At 36.2% G+C, this 20825-nt stretch overlaps 1 protein-coding gene across 1 annotated transcript in view; it reads left to right on the top strand.

Moving 5' to 3' along the window:
• WDR47 (WD repeat domain 47) overlaps positions 1-20825 on the top strand; it is a 69826-nt gene that overhangs the window by 39504 nt on the left and 9497 nt on the right. Inside the window, exons 9-14 of the mRNA XM_077765568.1 lie at positions 7529-7789; positions 12923-12998; positions 15203-15360; positions 17530-17699; positions 18409-18579; positions 19184-19315. Coding sequence (XP_077621694.1) covers positions 7529-7789; positions 12923-12998; positions 15203-15360; positions 17530-17699; positions 18409-18579; positions 19184-19315 — 968 coding nt within the window. The remainder of the gene's footprint in view (positions 1-7528; positions 7790-12922; positions 12999-15202; positions 15361-17529; positions 17700-18408; positions 18580-19183; positions 19316-20825) is intronic.

The raw sequence follows: 20825 nt of genomic DNA, 5'->3' as shown, positions 1-20825 counted from the left end.
ATTGTTTTTTAAAAATGTTTTAAACATTTATTTATTTTTGAGAGAGAGCGAACATAGCAGGGGACAGGCAGAGAGAAAGGGAGCACAGAATCCAAAGCAGCCTCCAGGCTCTTAGCTGTCAGCACAGCGCCTGATGTGGGACTCAAACTCACAAGCGGTGAGATCATGACCTGAGCTGAAGTCGGACACTTAACCAACTGAGCCACCCAGGTGCCCTGCTGTACCAGAACTTTAAAGTACCTAATACCATAGACAAATTGAATAGAGATAGAGTCATAAAATAAAATAGCCTTTCCCCAAAATGTTAATGTTTTATTTTTTTCAAGTCACTCTAGCAACAGGAACATAATTTCCAGCTTTAAATTTTACATATTTTTTTCCAAAAGGCATAGACAGAGGGAAAGAAATGAGTCATGTTACATAGTAGATCTTATTGTAGAAAGTAAACTAAAGCATGATAGAATTTTTATTAACCATGCTATATCACTACATTATACTTCTTGATATTTTGTTTCTACTGATGCTAATAATCGGCACCACTGATTTGGCACTTACAGGCATCTTCTGCCGCATCCCCATCCTCACCACTTTAGAGAGTCAAAATGATGTTAGCATTTTACTCTTTATACTTAGCATTTCCCAAATTTATTGACCTCAGACTCATTTTTTATGAGGAGCATTTCACAGGATTGGTGTTTCATAGAACACAATTTGGGAAATGCTGTCTAGTTAAACTTTTTAACATAAATAGTAATGGCTGGCAGTTCCTTTAATAATAATGAACTACTTTTTAAAAGTCCTTTCTAAACCCTAAACACACACACACACACACACAAACACACACACACACACCAATGTTTAATGTTAGGAAACTAGAAAATACAGTAAACCACAGCACCTCTTGGAAATCCTACCCCTGTGTTCTCCACTCTCATATTGAATGGAAGTTGTAGAAAGTGGCGCTGGGTCAGTTCTGGGTCTAAATCTTTTTTTTTTTTAATTTTTTTTTTTTAATGTTTTATTTATTTCTAGNCATATAAAAGGATAAGATACCTGGGAATAAGTTAAACCAAAGAGGTGAAAAACTTGTATGCTAAAATCTATAAAACATTGCTGAAAGGAATTTTAAAAGATCTAAATAAATGGAAAGACATCCTATGTTCACACAAAGGGAGACTTAATATTGTTACGATGTCAGTACTCCAGTATTATCTATAGATTTCATATAATTCCTATAAAGGAGAGCAGAGAGAGAGCGCAACCTTTTTTGCAGCAATGAAAAAGCCAGTACTCAAGTTCATATGGAATTGTAATGTGTCCTGAATAGCCAAAGCAATCTTGAAAAAGAGCAAAGTTGGAGAACCAACAGTTCATGATTGCAAAGCCACAAAGCTACAGTAGCTACAAAAGCTACAATAATCAAAACTGGTACTTGCATAAGGATAGACATATAGACCAGTGGACGACATTGAGAGACTAGAAGTAATCCCATATATCTGTGGCTAATTGACTTTTAGCAAGGATGCCAGGTCCATTCAATGAGAAAAGAATAGTCTCAACTGGTGATGGATCAACTGTATTTCCACATGGAAAAGAATGAAGATGGACCTCTACCTCACATAATGTACAAAATTAACAATAGATCAACAACTTAATTATAAGAGCTGAAAGTATAAAACCCTTAAAAGAAAACATAAGGGCAGATCTTCACGATCTTGGATTTTGTAATGTGTTCTTAGGTTTGATACCAAAAGTTTGAGCAACAAACCTAAAAATTGATAAATTGAGCTTCATCAAATTAAAAGCTTTTGCGCATCAAAGGACATTATCAGGAAAGTTAAAAAAACAGCCAGCAGAATGGGAAAAATGTTTGCAAATTATATATCTAATAAGGTTTTAATATCTAGCATATATAAAGAACTATAAGTCAATAACAAAAAGACAATCCAACTTATAAAAAAGGAGCTGAGGGGCACTTCAGTGGCTCAGTTGGTTAAGCATCTGACTCATGATCTCAGTTCAGGTCTTGATGTCAGGGTTGTGAGTACGAGCCCCTCATTGGGTTCCGTGCTGAGCATGAAGCTTACTTAAAAAAAGAAAGTTGAATAGATATTTCTCCAAAGAATGTATTCAAATGGCCAAAAGCACATGAAAAGATGATGAATACCACTAGTCATTAGGGAAATGCAAATCACAACCACAATGAAATACAGCTTTACAACTGCTAGGATGACTAAACTCAAAGCAGTGGAAAAGTAAGTGTTGGTGGGGAAGTGGACAAATTTGAACCCTCATACACTGTTGATTTGAATGTATGATGGTGTAGTCACTATGGATTGGTGGTACCTTAAATATAGAATTAAATCTAGCTAAATTATAGCTTAAATATAGCTAAATATAGAATTACCATATGACCCAGTAATTCCACTCAAAAACATTGAAAGCAAGGACTCAAACAGGTATTTGTACATCCATGTTCATAGAGGCATTATTCATAGAAGCCAAAAGGAGATACAACCCAAGTGTTCACTCACAGATCAATGGATAAACAAAAATGGTATATCCATTCAATGGAGTATTATTCAGTCACAAAAAGGAATGAAATTCTGACATATGCTATAGTATGGATGAACTTTGAAAATAGTATGCTTAGTGAAATGTCAGATACAAAAGGACGAATATTATATGATTCCACTTAGATCAAATATCTAAAATTGACAAAATCATAGAGAAAATAGAATAGAGGTTACCAGGAGCTTGGGGAGGGAGAGATGGGAAGCTATTGCTTACTGGTTACAGAGTTTCTCTTTAGGGTAATGAAGAATTTTGGAAATAGTGGTAATAATTGCACAATGTTGTGAGTATAGTTAATGCTGCTGAATTGTGCACATAAAAATGGTTAAAATAACAAGCTTTCTATTTTACCAACAATAAAAAATTTTAAAGGACATATAGATAATTTTTTCTCAGAGTTATTGCTATTAACTTATGAAAATAGAAAAGGATTGTTACTATTTCCTAGAAAAGGGAGACAGTTTCAGCTTAAGTTAGTCATATAAGACCCTTGGCTAAGCTTATTGACACTGTTGGCCAATTTTAGAGAGGATTGATTTGTTCCAGGGTAACCCTGGTTCTCATGAGCTATGTAATCTGACCAGACTCCAGCTTGGCAGAGGAGTCTTTCTTTGCCAATACTGGAATTTACTGAATATCCAAGTCTTGTAAATTTGAGTGCTATACTGTTCTTTTAGAAGAACAAAATAGGAATGTTGAAATTAAGTTTACCACTCATTGATTCCACTTTCTTGTGAAAAGCCATTTGAAACCTGAATTAATTCATTACTGTTTTTGAAGGAAATTTTTAAAGTGTCTCTCTAGAGTAACCTACTAAATCATTAACATGTTTAAATTAAGTGTGTTGGACAAAGCTAATACTGTGTTTCTTAAACCCTCATGTGTTCCCTCAGTACTTTTTTAAGTAATATAGATCTAACCCCATGACCCCTTGTGATCACTATAATGTGTATTTTTCTTTTGCATTAATCAAAGATCCAGGATGACCTTTCACTTTGTCCAGTCTCTTGCTATAGAATAAAGTAACTTAACTGATCTACTTGACGATAAACACTCATGGATACCATTTTACTTTTCGAAGAGCAATATATTAAGTATTTTCTAATTGTTAAATATGGCTACTTGTATATTTCATTCAGTGTTTATAGAAGTTACTGTTGAGTAGGGACATATATTTAATCAGAGTCTGCTCAAATATATTTTCTAATATTTTTAAGCTTCGAGATTCAACAGAACAATTTCAAGAATATTATAGGCAAAGATTACGCTATCAACAGCATTTAGAACAGAAGGAGCAACAGCGGCAGATATACCAACAAATGCTGCTCGAGGGAGGTGTGAATCAGGAGGATGGTCCTGATCAGCAGCAGAATCTTACGGAACAATTTCTTAATAGGTATGTCTTTCAGTCATTTTTTTTAAACGTAAGGAATTATTTCAAAGCGATCATAAGCGGGCAATGCTACTTTTCACGTACAGTTGAAATTTTAAAGTGTTTGAAGTAATGTAGCGTTACAGAGTATCTTGTCACAGCATTCTGAAGGTCCATCTAATTTCCTTCTTTCCTTTAAACCTTTTTTCACATCTAAGCAATGAGAGCAGAAGTGCGGTGGTTCAGCTGACAGCTGGAAGCAGATGGTCAGGTGGATCCAGCTCTGTGCCAGAGCAGCTGAGGTCCTAGGGGTGCTAGTTGCTTAGCTTCTTCTTGCTTTTCCTCATCTGCTGCACAGAACAGCACAGAACAGCCATGAAGATGAAACAAGTTAATCCACGCAAAGTGTTTAGAACAGTACCTGGCATATAGTAACCACTATGTTAAGTGTCTGCTGTTGTTTTTATTGTTATTTTGGGTGATTGAACTTCCAGGTTCTTTTGAGCTCAATATATTAAAATTATTATTGAATTCAATATATTAAAGTTATTCTTTCTTATAATTTCTGCCAAGGCAATATACACTTACATTGTTCTGAATTATAGGAGGTGAGTGTGTTTGTGCATGTGTGTGTGTATAGATAGGTAGATAGTAATGTGTCTTTTTAAAAATTAGTAAATTTGAATATATGTATTTGAGCAAATAGTGCAGTGGTGACTATCAGTTCTTTACTTGGTTCAATAATATTGGAAGTAATCTGCTTGAAACTCTGAGGGTTGGGCAAGTCAGTGAGCCTGAAATTGATTCTGTCTTCAAACCTTCACACAAGGAATGTTTAGTGGTAATCTAAAGAGTCTAAGTAGGCTTCTGAACATTGCATTTGAGGATCATTTTCTTATCTCCTCTGATAAATTGGTGGCTTATTAGAATTTTCCTGATTTGATGAACTGCCATTTCTGGTTCTTGGATGTCTTCTTCATATCCATTGAGGTCATGATTGCAATTGGGTTCTCCGATCATTTTATTTTGCAGTGAAAACAGCCGGCATTAAATCAGAAGATAAAGTGGCAAGGTTCTGTGATCCTACTAGTGGTAAAGGATGTACCTCAGGAAAAAAGTTTAACCATTCAAGATGGTTTATCCTTCCTTTAAAGACCATGATAAACAATTCAAGTTATCTCTTGTTATTTAGCTTTTGAAAATTAATTTCATATAAATTCTCTGTTGTTCTCTTAGCCCTCTCTTATCTATTGTTTTCTAACCCTTTAATATTTTATTCAGTCCTTTTTTTCATATATCTGAGGCTGTACCAGGACATTGTTTTTTAAAAATGTTTTAAACATTTATTTATTTTTGAGAGAGAGCGAACATAGCAGGGGACAGGCAGAGAGAAAGGGAGCACAGAATCCAAAGCAGCCTCCAGGCTCTTAGCTGTCAGCACAGCGCCTGATGTGGGACTCAAACTCACAAGCGGTGAGATCATGACCTGAGCTGAAGTCGGACACTTAACCAACTGAGCCACCCAGGTGCCCTGCTGTACCAGAACTTTAAAGTACCTAATACCATAGACAAATTGAATAGAGATAGAGTCATAAAATAAAATAGCCTTTCCCCAAAATGTTAATGTTTTATTTTTTTCAAGTCACTCTAGCAACAGGAACATAATTTCCAGCTTTAAATTTTACATATTTTTTTCCAAAAGGCATAGACAGAGGGAAAGAAATGAGTCATGTTACATAGTAGATCTTATTGTAGAAAGTAAACTAAAGCATGATAGAATTTTTATTAACCATGCTATATCACTACATTATACTTCTTGATATTTTGTTTCTACTGATGCTAATAATCGGCACCACTGATTTGGCACTTACAGGCATCTTCTGCCGCATCCCCATCCTCACCACTTTAGAGAGTCAAAATGATGTTAGCATTTTACTCTTTATACTTAGCATTTCCCAAATTTATTGACCTCAGACTCATTTTTTATGAGGAGCATTTCACAGGATTGGTGTTTCATAGAACACAATTTGGGAAATGCTGTCTAGTTAAACTTTTTAACATAAATAGTAATGGCTGGCAGTTCCTTTAATAATAATGAACTACTTTTTAAAAGTCCTTTCTAAACCCTAAACACACACACACACACACACAAACACACACACACACACCAATATATAATGTTAGGAAACTAGAAAATACAGTAAACCACAGCACCTCTTGGAAATCCTACCCCTGTGTTCTCCACTCTCATATTGAATGGAAGTTGTAGAAAGTGGCGCTGGGTCAGTTCTGGGTCTAAATCTTTTTTTTTTTTAATTTTTTTTTTTTAATGTTTTATTTATTTCTAGAAGAGAGAGAGAGAGAGACAGCGTGAGCAGGGGAGGGTCAGAGAGAGAGGGAGTGACAGACTCTGAAACAGGCTCCAGGCTCTGAGCTGGCAGTCAGCACAGAGCCCGACGCGGGGCTCAAACCCACGAACCGCGAGATCATGACCTGAGCGTAAGTCGGACGCTTAACCGACTAAGCCACCCGGGCGCCCCACTTCTGGGTCTAAATCTTAAGAGAGCTTGTCAGCTTCCTCTTTGTGCTCTCTGGAGCCCTGAGTCCAAAAAAAGAAGTCAGTCTGTCCTCCTTTAGGAAGACTTGTGATGAGGGAAAGACCTTGAGGCTCACTTGTTTTGCTTTCTCTTTTATCTCCCTAGTACCTAGATCAGAGCCGGCAGATAGTCTGTGTAGATTGAATGCGTGAGTAATAGGATGCCACTTGACTTTGTCCCATCATGGTCTGCTCTAATCATACGTTTCCTAGTTGACGTGATAGTACTACAGAGATAAAATGAAAATAGCTTATTTTGTGTTTTGGTGAGAAATTTTGGTAGTGGTGATACTTTTGTTGACTACTTTGGGAAATTAAGTTTTAAATTGAAAATTAAACCAAAGTTACACTGAAGAAGAAACAGATTTTTTCCCTGCTGTTATGGTAAAAGGTGGTTTTATGCCTGTACCCTTCTATAGTACCATACTTTAGGAAAATTTGGATCTTCTTTCAGTATCTTGGTTATGTCTTAAGCCAATTTTTTAGTAATAAAAAATTACCATTTACCTATTATCATTTATGTATTCCATTTATATGTTATATTTGCACGTATTTACCTTCTCAAACTTCTAATCATCTATATGTTAATAATGTGTGGCGCCTGGGTGGCTCAGTTGGTTGAGTGTCTTGACTCTTGATTTCAGTTCAGGTCATGATCCCAGAGTCGTGGGATCCAGCTCCATGTTGGGCCTGTGCTGAGCATGGAGCCTGTTTGCAATTCTTTCTCTCTCTCCCTATGCCTCTCTCCCCAACTCATGCTCGCTCTCTCACTCGCGTGCGCCCTCTCTCTCTCTCTCTCTAAAATATATAAAAAAAAAAAAAGAATGATTGGGGTGCCTGCCTAGCTCAGTCAGAAAAACATGTGACTCTTGATCTTGGGGTTGTGAGTTCAAGTTCCACATTGGGTGTGGACATTACTTAAATAAATTAAAAAAAAAGAATGTGATTAAGTTTTAAAAATGTAATTGCATTGTTTTATTTTATAGGTCCATTCAGAAGCTTGGTGAATTGAATATTGGAATGGATAGCCTTGGTAATGAGGTATCCGTGCTCAACCAGCAATGTAATGGGAGTAAAAGCAATGGATCTAATAATTCTTCTGTAACTAGTTTTGCTACACCACCCCAAGACTCTAGTCAGAGATTAACACATGATGCTTCAAATATCCATACAAGCACCCCTCGTAATTCTGGATCAACAAATCATATACCTTTTCTTGAGGAGTCACCTTCTAGTGGAAGCCAAATGTAAGTACTTTATTTTGTAAAGCCTGGAAATATTAACTTCTTGCTAATGAATGGAAATCTAGAGAGTTGAACTTCTGTTTGGAGCCTTACAAATAAAAGTTTTTGGAGCTCATGGGGTGCCTGGGTGGCTCAGGTCGGTTATGCGTCCAACTCTTGGTTTCAGCTCAGGTCATGATCTCATGGTTCGTGGGATCGAACCCCTTGTCGGGCTTGACACTGACAGCACAGAGCCTCCTTGGGATTCATTCTCTCTCTCTCTCTCTCTGTCTCTCTCTCTCCCCCGCCCCCACCTCCTCTCTGTCTCTGTCTCTGTCTCTCTCTCAATAAATAAATAAATTTTTAAAAAGTTTTTGGAGCTCATTACCTACCAAATCTTTTTCTAATCTGTCTTTATATATTCTTTTCTACTAACTTTTAAATTTCTTAGTAGTCTTTTTTCTCCTATTTTTATTTTTGCTTCCTCATCATTACCAAGAAAATTCTATTTTTTATACATTATTTATCTTCTCCCTGATTGTCTTTTTCTTGCCATTGCTACCTTTCAACAAATGTTATTTAATTCACAGATGTTGAGGGCACAAGATATTTTATAACAAGTTGGGATGATTGCAGCAAAACAGTCTTGGCTGTTCTGGCACTTACAGCAACTGAAGGCATTTTGCATATTTGTGTTTTCACTAATCAAGGAACTGTTTTATCTTGCTATCAGTACTAAACAAGTGTTGCCTTATGCAGTGGGAATAGTTAAGGAGCATTTCCTTCATCTATTCTTTTTTTTTTTTCTTTTAAGTTTTTATTCACCAGGTGCTCATCACAAGTGCCCTCCTTAATCCCCTTCACCTGTCTCACCAATTCCCCTACCCACCTCCCCTCTGGTAACCATCAGTTTGTTCTCTATACTTAAGAGTTTGTTTCTTGGTTTGTCTTTTTTTTAATTTTCCCCTTTGCTCATTTGTTTTGTTCTTAAATTCCACATAAGAATTTCTTCATCTATTCTCAACAGTAAACACCTTTGAGAGTGGTTCATTTAAAAATGGATAACTTGCTTTTGGCCTTTGAATGCTTGTAGGAATTAGATTAGCCTTATAAATTTTTTATCAAATATTCTAGTTTTATTTTATTTATTTTGAAAAATTCTAGTTTTATATATAAAAGCATAACTTCATCTAATATTTACTTCCTTATTATAGTTTCTATAAATGTATTTTTGTACTCCCTCAACTAGAACTCACATTTTATTTATTAAAATTTTTTTCAATGTTTTATTTATTTCTGAGAGAGAGAGAGACAGTGTGAGCAGGAGAGGGTCAGAGAGAGGGAGACACAGAATCTGAAACAGGCTCCAGGCTCTGAGCTAGCTGTCAACACAGAGCCCAATGCGGGGCTTGAACCCAGGAACTGTGAGTGAGAGCATGACCTGAGCCAAAGTCAGACGCTTAACCTACTGAGCTACCCAGGTGCCCCTAGAACTCACATTTTAAAATTGATTTTTTTTAAATTAAAGTAACCTACATACATGATTTAGAAAGACAAATAGCACTTCAAAGTTATCTTACCCATCTTTATGATTTCTATTTCTGGTAGGCTGCCATTTTCAACCCAGTTAGCTGTTTCTTTTGCTATACATTTTCACATTTCTAAATAACATGCCTCTGTTACTATTTTTATTATCCATTAACTCTCTGCCAATTAGATTGAGCTACCATACTCCTCACCCACAATACATTTACCTTGTCTATTCTTTCTTTCCAATATGTATCAATTTTTGTTTAAATCAGTATTCAATGTTAACATTACCATGTTCATTTAATATTATTTACACCTGATTCATAAAATATGATTATGTTTCCTTTTCATACAACTTTTTGTTTTTCATGGAGACAGTAATTGCCTCATTTTTGTTGTGCCTTTTTATAGTACACACGTTTAATTTTCTTAGTACCCTTCACTAAATTCTCTGTTGATATTTTTGACTAAACTGTAAATTCATAAAACTTCTCCCATTATAGTACAAAGTATCAGGTAATTTTCTCTTTTCCACTTTTCCCCCTAGGACAAATCCTCTAGGATCAGTCTTGCTTCACTTTATATTCATTACTTATAGGCCAATTTATTCAGGCTTAAGTCCTGAGACTTCCCTTCACCTTCCTCCTGGGAATTTCCTTTGCCTCTTCCCTGTATTGGATCCCTTGTATTCAGGATCTCATATAGTTTTCTGAAAATGGGTACATTAGAGGTAAAGTTTCTGAGACCTTCCATGTCTAAATATTTCCCATTTGATTTGTTACTATAGCTGAGTATAGAGTTCTAGGATGGAAGTCATTCCTCAGAGTTTCAGAGGCATTGCAACATGTTTCAGTGTTCTTATTAAGAAATCTGATGCCATCGTGACCTGAGCCTTTGTTTGAAAGCCTGTTTTTTCCATCTGGAATTTTTTAGGACTCCTTCTTCCCTGATGTTCTAAAATTTCATGACAATATACAGGAGATAAGTATTTTCTTTCCATTCTGCTGGCTAATAATGGACCCTTTTGGGCTGGAAACAAGTTCTGGCAAATTGAAAAAAATATTTTTTTTTAATATTTTTATTTTATTTCTAGGAGAGAGAGAGAGAGAGACAGCATGAGCAGGGGAGGGTCAGAGAGAGAGGGAGACACAGACTCTGAAATAGGCTCCAGGCTCTGAGCTGGCAGTCAGCACAGAGCCCGACGTGGGGCTCGAACCCACGAACCGCGAGATCATGACCTAAGCGAAAGCCAGACGCTTAACCGACTAAGCCACCCAGGCGCCCCGAAAAAAATATTTTTTATATAGCAATTTCCTTACCTCCATTTTCTATTGATTTCCACTTTATTGTTATTTTCTAACCTCTTATTCTCTAATTTTCCTTAAAACAGTTTTTCTGTTGATCTCATTCTTGTTTCCTGGATTTATTATTTCCTCTTACATCTCTAAGAATTTAAATTACATTTTTGTAGGTTTTGTTTCCTGAATTACCTCTCTTCTTCCAAATTCCTTTTTCTGTTTTTAAGTTTTTATTTAAATTCCAGTTAGTTAATAGACAGTGTAATATTAGTTTCAGATGTACAGTGTAGTGATTCAACACTTGCATACGGCACCTAGTGGTCAGACTCACAAGTGCACTCCTTAATCCCCATCATCTGTTTTCACCCATCCCCCTGACCCCATGGTAATCATTAGTTTTTTCTGTATAGTTAAGAGTCTCTTTCTTGGTTTGTCTCTTTTTTCCTTTATGGTCGTTTGTTTTGTTTCCTAAATTCCACATATGAGTGAAATCACATGGTATGTGTCTTTCTCTGATTGACTTATTTCATTTAGCATAGTAGTCTGTAGCTCCATCCACAAATGGCAAGATTTCATTCTTTTTTAAGGCTGAGTAATAGTCCATTGTGTGTGTGTTGTATGTGTGTGTGTGTGTGTGTGTGTGTGTATACACCACTGAGTAATATTCCATTGTGTGTATATATCTGTATCTATATTTATCTATCTATCTATATCTTCTTTATCCATTCATCACTTGATGGACATTTGGGCTGTTTCCATAATTTGGCTTTTGTAGATAATCCTGCTGTAACATAAAGGTGCATGTATCCTTTTGAATTAGTATTGAATTTTGTATTCTTTGGGTATATACCTAGTAGTAGAATTGCTGGATCATAGTGTAGTTCTATCTTTTACTTTTTGAGGAACCTCCATACTGTTTTCCAGAATGGTTATACCAGTTTGCATTCCCACCAACAGCGTAAGACGGTTCTCCTTTCTACACATCCTCACCGACACCTGTTGTTTCTTGTGTTGCTGATTTTTAGTCATTCTGATAGGTGTGAGGTGGTACCTCATTGTAGTTATGATTTGTTGTATTACAAAGCCACAGTGATCAAAACAGTATGGTACTGACACAAAAATAACGTATACATCAGTGGAACAGAATAGAAAATTCAGGAATGAACCTAGAACTGTATGGTCCATTAATCTTCAACAAAGCAGGAAAGAATACCTGATGGGAAAAAGACAGAGTCTTCAAACAAATGGTGCTGGGAAAACCCACAGCAGGCAGGATGCACAAGAATGAAACTGGACCACTCTCTTACACCACACACAAAAATAAATTAAAAATAGGTTAAAGACCTAAATGTGAGACAAGAAACCATTAAAATCCTAGAGGAGAACACAAGTAGTTACCTCTTTGACATTGGCTATAGTAACCTCTTACTAGATATGTCTCCTGAGGCAAGGGAAACAAAAACAAAAATAAACTATTGGGACTTCATCAGAATAAAAGTCTTCTGCACAGTGAAGGAAATAGTCAACAAAACTAAAAAGCAACTTACCAATGGAAGATATTTGCAAACGATGTATCTGATAAAGGTTTAGTATCCAAAATATGTAAAGAACTTAGAAAACGCCAACACCTGAAAAACACATAATCCAATAAAAAAATGGGCAGAAGGCATGAAGAGACATTTTTCCAAAGAAGACCTGCAGACAGACAATAGACACATGAAAAAATACTCAATATCACATCATTGGGGAAATACAAATAAAATTCCTTTTTCTGTTTGTTTTAGTCTCTGACTTTTATGGAGGAGACTTTCTTAAACTATCTGGAAATCTTTGACTACCTATAAAGAGTGTGGTATTAAGGGGAAAAAAAGGCTGATTGGAAGGCTATGGATATAGATGGAACATGGCAAAAATAATTAAAGAGAAACATTCTTTTATTATAAGACTCAAACTGTCAGTTTCTGTTAGTCTTTCTTGGGCCAGATAATTTTCCTAAAGAGCAATCCAAGTTCCTGTCTGGGGTAGCATTTATGCATAGCATCTAGGATTCTAGAACTTAGCAGGGGAAAGCTACTTGACATCTCACTATAAAATTTGTGGAGTTTGACTTAATCTCCTTTCCAGAATTGCTTCTCATTCCTCCTTAAAACAATGCTTGGTGTCGCTGAGTCCAGAGCCTCTTAATAAATGGCTTCAGAGAGTAACCTTGACTGGGGTCAGTGCAGGTCATTTGCACAAAACATAAAAAATTGAAAATTGAAAGGATAAATTAATTTAGTTGATGTTTTGATATTCAGAGTAAACTTTATTTGAATTTTTGTTCACACAGCTCATCAGAACATTCGGTCATTAAGCCACCTCTTGGAGATTCTTCAGGGAATCTATCAAGGTCAAGAGGGGAAGAGGTAATACTTTGGGGAAGGAGGTTTCGTCATTATTTTTATATATACTTGCAAATTTTGCTAAGGAATTCTCAATTCATAAAAAGAACCATTTTTAGAAATAATCATTATTATTGATGCTGTTATTTGTCTCAAGGTAATCGAACTTTCACTGGGCTAAGTGAAGAGGTTGCCTCGAAACACATTTGCAAGTATTCATTTTAAAGGCCCAGTAGCATTCTTGGCTCCTCAGTTGGGCTTGTGCACTATTCTCTGAACCCTGTGGTTAATTTCTTCAGATATTATTGGGATTTCCTTTGGGCTTTTCTTCAATGCAGCTGTTTTTTTTGCTTTGGAACCAGATATCCTTCCCTAATTACTATATAGCTTCATTCTATCTTATTTTCTTTAGTTCAAATTTTAACCCCATAAACACAGCCATTATTCCAGATGGTTATGGGCCAAACAGATAACATAAATGAATAAAGTTGACTATTGTTATGATAAGCACATAAGAAGATTTGTCCCTTGCACAAAGAAATATGCTTATCTAGTATTTCTAGTTATTTTCATTTTCAAGAAATTGTAGGAATGTAGATTTTTATTTGAGGTACATTTTAATAATAGCAACAAGTTTTTTAAAAATTTAAACACACTGAAGATGAGGAAATAAAAGTTCATTGGTGGTTCTGCCACATCTGTTCTAAAGCAACCCTTTGTAATTATTATTCGTTTGCTATAGGCCTTTATCAGTTAGTCATTCTCCCTTTTTCTCTTATCTACCAATGCTATTTGCTTGACAGTCACATTTCCTATATGTGGATCAATGAGAAATGTAGCACTTCTAGTCAAATAAATTCAAGTGAATAATTTAAAAAAATTATTTTAAATGTCTATTCACTTTTGAGAGAGACAAAATGAATGAGCGGGGGAGGGCCAGAGAGAGAGAGGGAGACATAGAATCTGAAGCAGGCTCTAGGCTCTGAGCTGTCAGCACATCTGAGCTGAAGTAAGATGCTTAAGCAGCTGAGGCACCCAGGCAACCCTCAAATGAATAATTTAAGAAATAAGTTCAGTTACATGAGACAGACACAGTAGGATCTATCAAGTTTTTCCCTTGTTCCTCCATGAGGATGTATTACATGAAGACATAAAAGTTTGTGTAGGAAGAGGCATAATCTCTTCACTGATGTAGTCACTGTAGGTCCTAGAGCTCTCAGGTTACAACCAGACTGGAAGTGATTTGCCTTTTTGTGTGTACTTGACCATCTGTACTTCCCAGAGACAGGATTTGGTTAGGTCTATTGACCACACCCAGTCTAGAGACCCCTTTCCAGGTCTAGTCCATTGTAGTCAGGGGAGCAGGATGGCTTCAAATTGTACTAATAGCAGGAGTCACAAAAGCTTTTCTACAGCCACCTGGGCTTCAACTTGCCTTCCTCAGAAGAGGATAGAAATTTTGACAGTTTAAAATAAAAATGAGGTTCAAATTAAATGTTCTGATTAAACTCCTTTTCACAGTTTTAAAAGGGTATTTTACAATTTCAATTTGAAATATTACAGTATTCATTGCTAGAGATCATTAAACTATCCCCCAACCCTCAAGTGGATTGAATAATAGTCTTTTATACTTCCTACTTTTTGAAGCACAAATGATACTCTATTAACTTTGTGGGAATTATATATGTGGCCTATTTTTTTCTTGATAAAGATAGCCATATAGAAATTCATATTCTCGGGGCGCCTGGGTGGCTTAGTCGGTTAAGCGTCCGACTTTCGCTTAGGTCATGATCTCGCGGTTTGTGGGTTCGAGCCCCACGTCAGGCTCTGTGCTGACTCCCACCTCAGAGCCTGGAGCTGCTTCAGAGTCCGTGACTCCCTCTCTTCTGACCCTCCCCTGCTCATGCTGTCTCTCTCTCTCTCTCCTAGAAATAAATAAAACATTAAAAAAAAAAAAAAGAAAAAAATGCATATTCTCATATTTTGTCATAGTAGGCAAAGAAAAACTTGAATGTGTGCTCTCTGAACTTAGTTTAGAAATGGGCAGCAAAAAAGAAAATTTTGGCTTAATTTTAATTTGCCATTTAAAAGAATATGTGATTGTAGGTAGTGAACATAAAGTGATAAAGTAAATAATACAGTTCAAATGAATTTAAAATGGACTAAAGACAAATTCTTTCAAATTTACTTTTTTCATAGAATGACTTTCATATTTATTCTTTCCATAGGATGACAAATCAAAAAAGCAGTTTGTTTGTATTAACACTCTAGAAGACACACAAGCTGTTAGAGCAGTGGCTTTTCATCCCAGTGGTGGTTTATATGCTGTAGGCTCAAATTCAAAAACTCTGAGAGTATGTGCCTATCCAGAAGTAATCGATCCAAGGTAAGTAAGGATAGATGTTTTGTACTGTCAATCTTTAGTTTTTAATTTAGCTATATTAGTTCTATTTTCAGAATTGCCATTCTTGGGGTGCCTGGGTGGGTTAGTTGGTTAAGCGTCTGACTTCGGCTCAGGTCATGATCTCATGGTGCGTTGGTTCAAGCCCTGTATTGGGCTCTGTGCTGTCAGCTAGCTCAGAGCCTGGAGCCTGTTTCAGATTTTGTGTCTCCCTCTCTCTGAAACCTCCCCTGCTCATGCTGTCTCTCTCAGAAATAAATAAAACATTAAAAAAAAATTGCCATTCAGTAGTGTTTAATTTTTATTCCTTTTTATTAAACATTAAAATTTTTATTTTCAATGCTTAGGAAATATACATCAGAATTGTCAATTTTATAAATTTTTATCATAAAATGTTTTTATTGGGCCATGAATTCGATATGTAACTGAAAGAGAATCTTTTGATCTGATCCGTTTTCTAAATCAATATTAAGTACCTTCTAGGTACTGGTGATTTATCAGTCTTCTTTTTCTGTTTTTAATTATGAAACTTTTCAAGCATACACAAAAGTAGATATTAGTACAGGGCAGTGCAATAATTGTTGAGATTTTTGTTATATTTGCTTCATCCTTTTTGTTTGTTAAAGTATTTTAAGGGAAATCCTGGATATGTCATTTCACCCTTTAGGATGACTCTCCAAAAACATGTACATTTTCTTACACAGACTTGATGTTATCATCATACCTAAAATTTTTAGTATCCTATTAGTCTGTGTTTTAAAGTGCAGGTAAGATCTGTTACTCCACTAAACCGATGTTTGACTCCCATTAAAGGCCAAACTTAAAAGAGTATGACATTCAGGGCCTTCCACAGCCATGCCTGCAACTCCTCACCTACCATGTCAGTCAGTTTCCAGCTGGCACTTGCCATACTCTATTTTATCTTCATTGGAGCTATTCTGCCATCTTTTTGTGTAAAAATTCTCCCTGTCCTTTAAGGCCTAGTACTTTGTACTGGACCAGAACACTTATACTTGCCTTACTGTATGTGGGTAGTCATGACAGCATCAATCCTTGCAAGATTTTTTTTTTTTTTGAGAGAGCAAGCAAGAGAATGCACATGCTGGAGGGCTCACGGGGAAAGAGCAGAGGGAGAGGGAGAAAGAGAATCTCACATGCCCAGAGCAGAGCGAGATCATGGCCTGAGCCAAAATCAAGAGCCAGATGCTTAACTAACTGAGCCACCTAGGCACCCCATTCCCTGTAAGATTTTAAACTCTAGAAGGAACTCTTGCCTCCTTTCTTTGCCTTCCCTCAGCTCCAGTCAATTGCTCATATTATATGTTTAATAAATGTTTTTTGAACTTTTTGAATTTGGAAGCATTAGTAGCTCTTTTTTTTTTTCATTCTTCTGTGTTTCTGAGTTAAAATCCATGAAAAATATGTGAAATAGAGATTTTTTTTTTAATGTTTGAGAGAGAGAGAGACAATGCGAGTAGGGGAGGGGCATAGAGAAAGGGAGAAACAAAATCTGAAGCAGGCTCCAGGCTCTTGAGTTGTCAGCATGGAGCTGGACATGGGGGTCCAGCTCACAAATTGTGAGGTTGTTACTTGAGCTGAAGTCAGACGCTTAACCGACTGAGCCACCCAGTCTCGCCAAGTGAAATTGAGACTTCTAAAAAAATAATCTTGGGGTGCCTGGGTGGCTCAGTCGGTTAAGCATCTGACTTCAGCTCAGATCATGATCTCCTGGCTCATGGGTTCGAGCCCGGAGTCGGGCTCTGTGCTGACGGCTAGCTCAGAGCCTGGAGCCTGTCTTTAGATTCTGTGTCTCCCTCTCTCTCTGACCCTACCGTGCTCACACTCTCTCTCTCTCTCTCTCTCAGAAATAAATAAAACATTAAGAAAAAATTTTTAAATAACTGAATAAAAATTAAAAATAATCTTATTCCCTATGTGGTCTAAAATAGGTTAGTCTAATAATAGTTTATAATTTTACTTTTCCATTTTAAATATACTTTAAATTCATTTCTTTTGCTTCAAGATTTTGAAAATTGTTATAGATGCATTGTCTGATACTCCTTTCTGTTCCCTTCATCAAGACAATTGTAATAGAGTTTCATTAACTTTAGCAAGCAAAAAATTGAAATGTCTTTCTGTAATGTTTCCATTTAGTGCACATGACATCCCTAAGCAGCCAGTGGTACGTTTTAAAAGGAATAAACATCATAAAGGATCTATTTACTGCGTGGCTTGGAGTCCTTGTGGACAATTATTAGCAACAGGATCAAATGACAAATATGTTAAAGTTCTGCCCTTCAATGCAGAGACTTGTAATGCAACAGGTAGGTCCCAAGTATGTAAGCAGTAGCCTGCTAATGTATTTTTAATGTTTTCCCTATGTTGTATCTTTGATACATCTTTGTATTATTTTCAGTAAAATCTAAGAACATAGCCTTAAGAGTTTTCTTATAATTGCTTAGTTGCCTTCATAAGACATTATTATTTTTTAGTAAGTTCTTATAGGTGTTGTCTAATTCTTAGAAAACTATTGTTATTCAGAAAGATAACTTTTGGGGTGCCTGGGTGGCTTAGTGTCCAACTCTTGATTTTGGCTTGAGTCATGATCTCTTGGTTTGTGAGTTTGAGCCTCACATCAGGCTCTGTGCTGACAGTGAGGAAACTGGGATTCTCTGTCTCCCTCTTTCTCTGCCTCCCTCCTCAGAAATAAATAAAGAACCATTAAAAAAAAAAAAAAGAAAGATAACTTTTAAATAACTACCAGCAGTACATTAATGAATATGTTCCAGAGAGTACCTGTCTTCTCTTTCCTTTTCTTTGAGATAAGAGAAGATAACTCTGTAGCTCTGTTTTGATAATAACTAAATCAGTATTTTGATTTCTTGAAGATTTTTGCCTAGTAAAGTGAAATTGATTGTAGTATCAGTCCCTCTTTACCATTATTCTTGCTTGTTTTTGAGACAGTTTAGCAATATCAAATTATCACAGTAAGTTGAGCAGCATCTTTTTTTTTAATTCTTACTGTTGTTTCAGGACCGGATCTGGAATTTAGTATGCACGATGGGACAATTAGAGACTTGGCATTTATGGAAGGCCCAGAAAGTGGTGGAGCTATTTTGATAAGTGCTGGAGCAGGGGATTGTAACATTTATACAACTGATTGTCAAAGAGGACAGGGCCTGCATGCTCTGAGTGGACACACTGGTATGTGATAGCTTCAGATGCTACTTTTCTTTTTGTTTAACCTGTGCTTTTATCAAAAGCGACTTCTTCAAGACAGGAAATATTTTTATTGTAAAAATTTACTTTGGGAACTTTAGATAACAGCATGTTAATGATAGGTAACATTTCTTTGTGTGCTAAATCTTTTGCTTATACACATAATTTAATCCTTATAATAATCATATGTGGCAGGAAGTTTTGTTTCCATCTAACATATGAAATAAACAAAACTTGAAAAGGCAAAATGACTTGACCAATATCCTATAGCTGAATATGGCAGAACTGAGATAAGACCTCAGGTCTGCCCCTTGCAAACCCAGTGTTCTAACCCCACAATCCTGTGCTTTGCCATAATTTCAAATGATAATATTTTTTTCAGTACTAATTATGATATCCTAAAATGCTCAATAACAGAGAAGATTTGTTTTGAAAATTGCCGATATATTTGATATATGTGGAAAATTCCTGCCACTCAGTGTATTTGATTAACCACACCATCACATCCCTAATAATGAGTACCTAGCTTTGAATGTGTTTAAGAAAAGTATTGGTCCACAGTAATAACTGAGTATATGATCTTTTCTAGGGCATATTTTAGCACTTTATACCTGGAGTGGCTGGATGATTGCATCTGGTTCCCAAGATAAGACTGTTAGATTTTGGGATCTTCGAGTACCAAGCTGTGTTCGTGTTGTTGGCACAACATTCCATGGAACTGGTAGGTTTTTCTGGAATCAAAATGAATTTATATGACAAAGAAACTGTGTAAAATGCACTTACCTACTTCCTCTCCCCTGCAACACATATGTTAGAAAAAGGTAGGAACAAATAGTAAAACAGATACTTGGTAGTTTACTGATTACTTTAAATTCTTTTACAATACTTTCATCTCTTACTTTCTGTGTAAAAGGCGAAAGATTTATGCGATCTGAAGAGAAACCAGAGTATTCTTACTATCTTTGTAAAAATAACATTCAGCTTAGGAAACTGAGGCCCAGGGACATTAAATATCATGCCCCAATCATTCTGTTAGAAGGGCTCTTTTAGAACTGAGACCTTTAAAAAACATGTTTTAAAATACACAGGGCAGAAATTGAAATTGAACATAATCATTTTCTTCCCACTCCTGTTTCTTGATGTCTTTCCCTAAGGAACCAATTTCTTATTTATTCTTCTAGAAATATTCTTTAAGTATATAACCATTAAATTTATATGTCATAATCTTCTGTCTTCTCTAAACATGTGTATACATGCACACAGAAATGGTAGCATATAATACATGACTTACTTTTTTTTTTTAATGTTAATTTTTTGAGAGAGAGAGAGACAGATTGAGACAGAGAGCATGAGTGTAGGAGAAGGAGAGAGAGAGGTAGATACAGAATCTGAAACAGGTTCCAGGCTCTGCACTGTTAGCACAAAGCCCAACATTGGCATGAACTCACGAACTCTTGAGATCATGACCCAAGCCAAAGTTGGGCACTTAACCCACTGAACCACCTAGATGCCCCTAAACATGACTTACTTTTTGAACTTAACACTATACTTTGGATCATTCTTTGTAAACTGAGGGTACTGCTCTTTGTGTTATATCATCTTTTAAAACAATGGTATCTAAGAGCAGCATAGTATCCTGCCATTGTTCTTATTTTAGAGTCCCTTTTCTGCCTTTGTAGTTTTTTTTTTTTTTTTAATTTATTTCTAGGAGAGGGAGAGAGAGAGAGACAGCGTGAGCAGGGGAGGGTCAGAGAGAGAGGGAGTCACAGACTGAAACAGGCTCCAGGCTCTGAGCTGGCAGTCAGCACAGAGCCCGATGCGGGGCTCGAACCCACGAACCGCGAGATTATGACCTAAGCGAAAGTCGGACGCTTAACCGACTAAGCCACCCAGGTGCCCCTGTAGTTTTTATTTTTATTTACTTATTTATTTTTTAGGTTATTTTTTATTTTTATTTTTTTAATAGTTTATTGTCAAGTTGGTTTCCATATAACACCCAGTGCTCATCACCACAAGTGCCNGAGAAAATGATCTAGTTTCATTCTTCTGCATGTTGCTGTCCAGTTCTCCCAGCACCATCTGTTAAGGAGGCTGTCTTTTTTCCTTTGGAAACTCTTTTCCACTTTGTCAAAGATTAATTGGCCATACATTTGTGGGTCCAATTCTAAGTTCTCTATTCTATTCCATTGGTCTATGTGTCTGTTTGTGTGCCATGCCTTTGTAGTTTTTAA

This window comes from Crocuta crocuta, unplaced genomic scaffold (genome assembly GCF_008692635.1).
Source record: "Crocuta crocuta isolate KB4526 unplaced genomic scaffold, BGI_CrCroc_1.0 scaffold274, whole genome shotgun sequence".
In the NCBI taxonomy this organism is placed as follows: Eukaryota; Metazoa; Chordata; class Mammalia; order Carnivora; family Hyaenidae; genus Crocuta; species Crocuta crocuta.
This window is presented reverse-complemented; position numbering and strand designations above follow the sequence as displayed.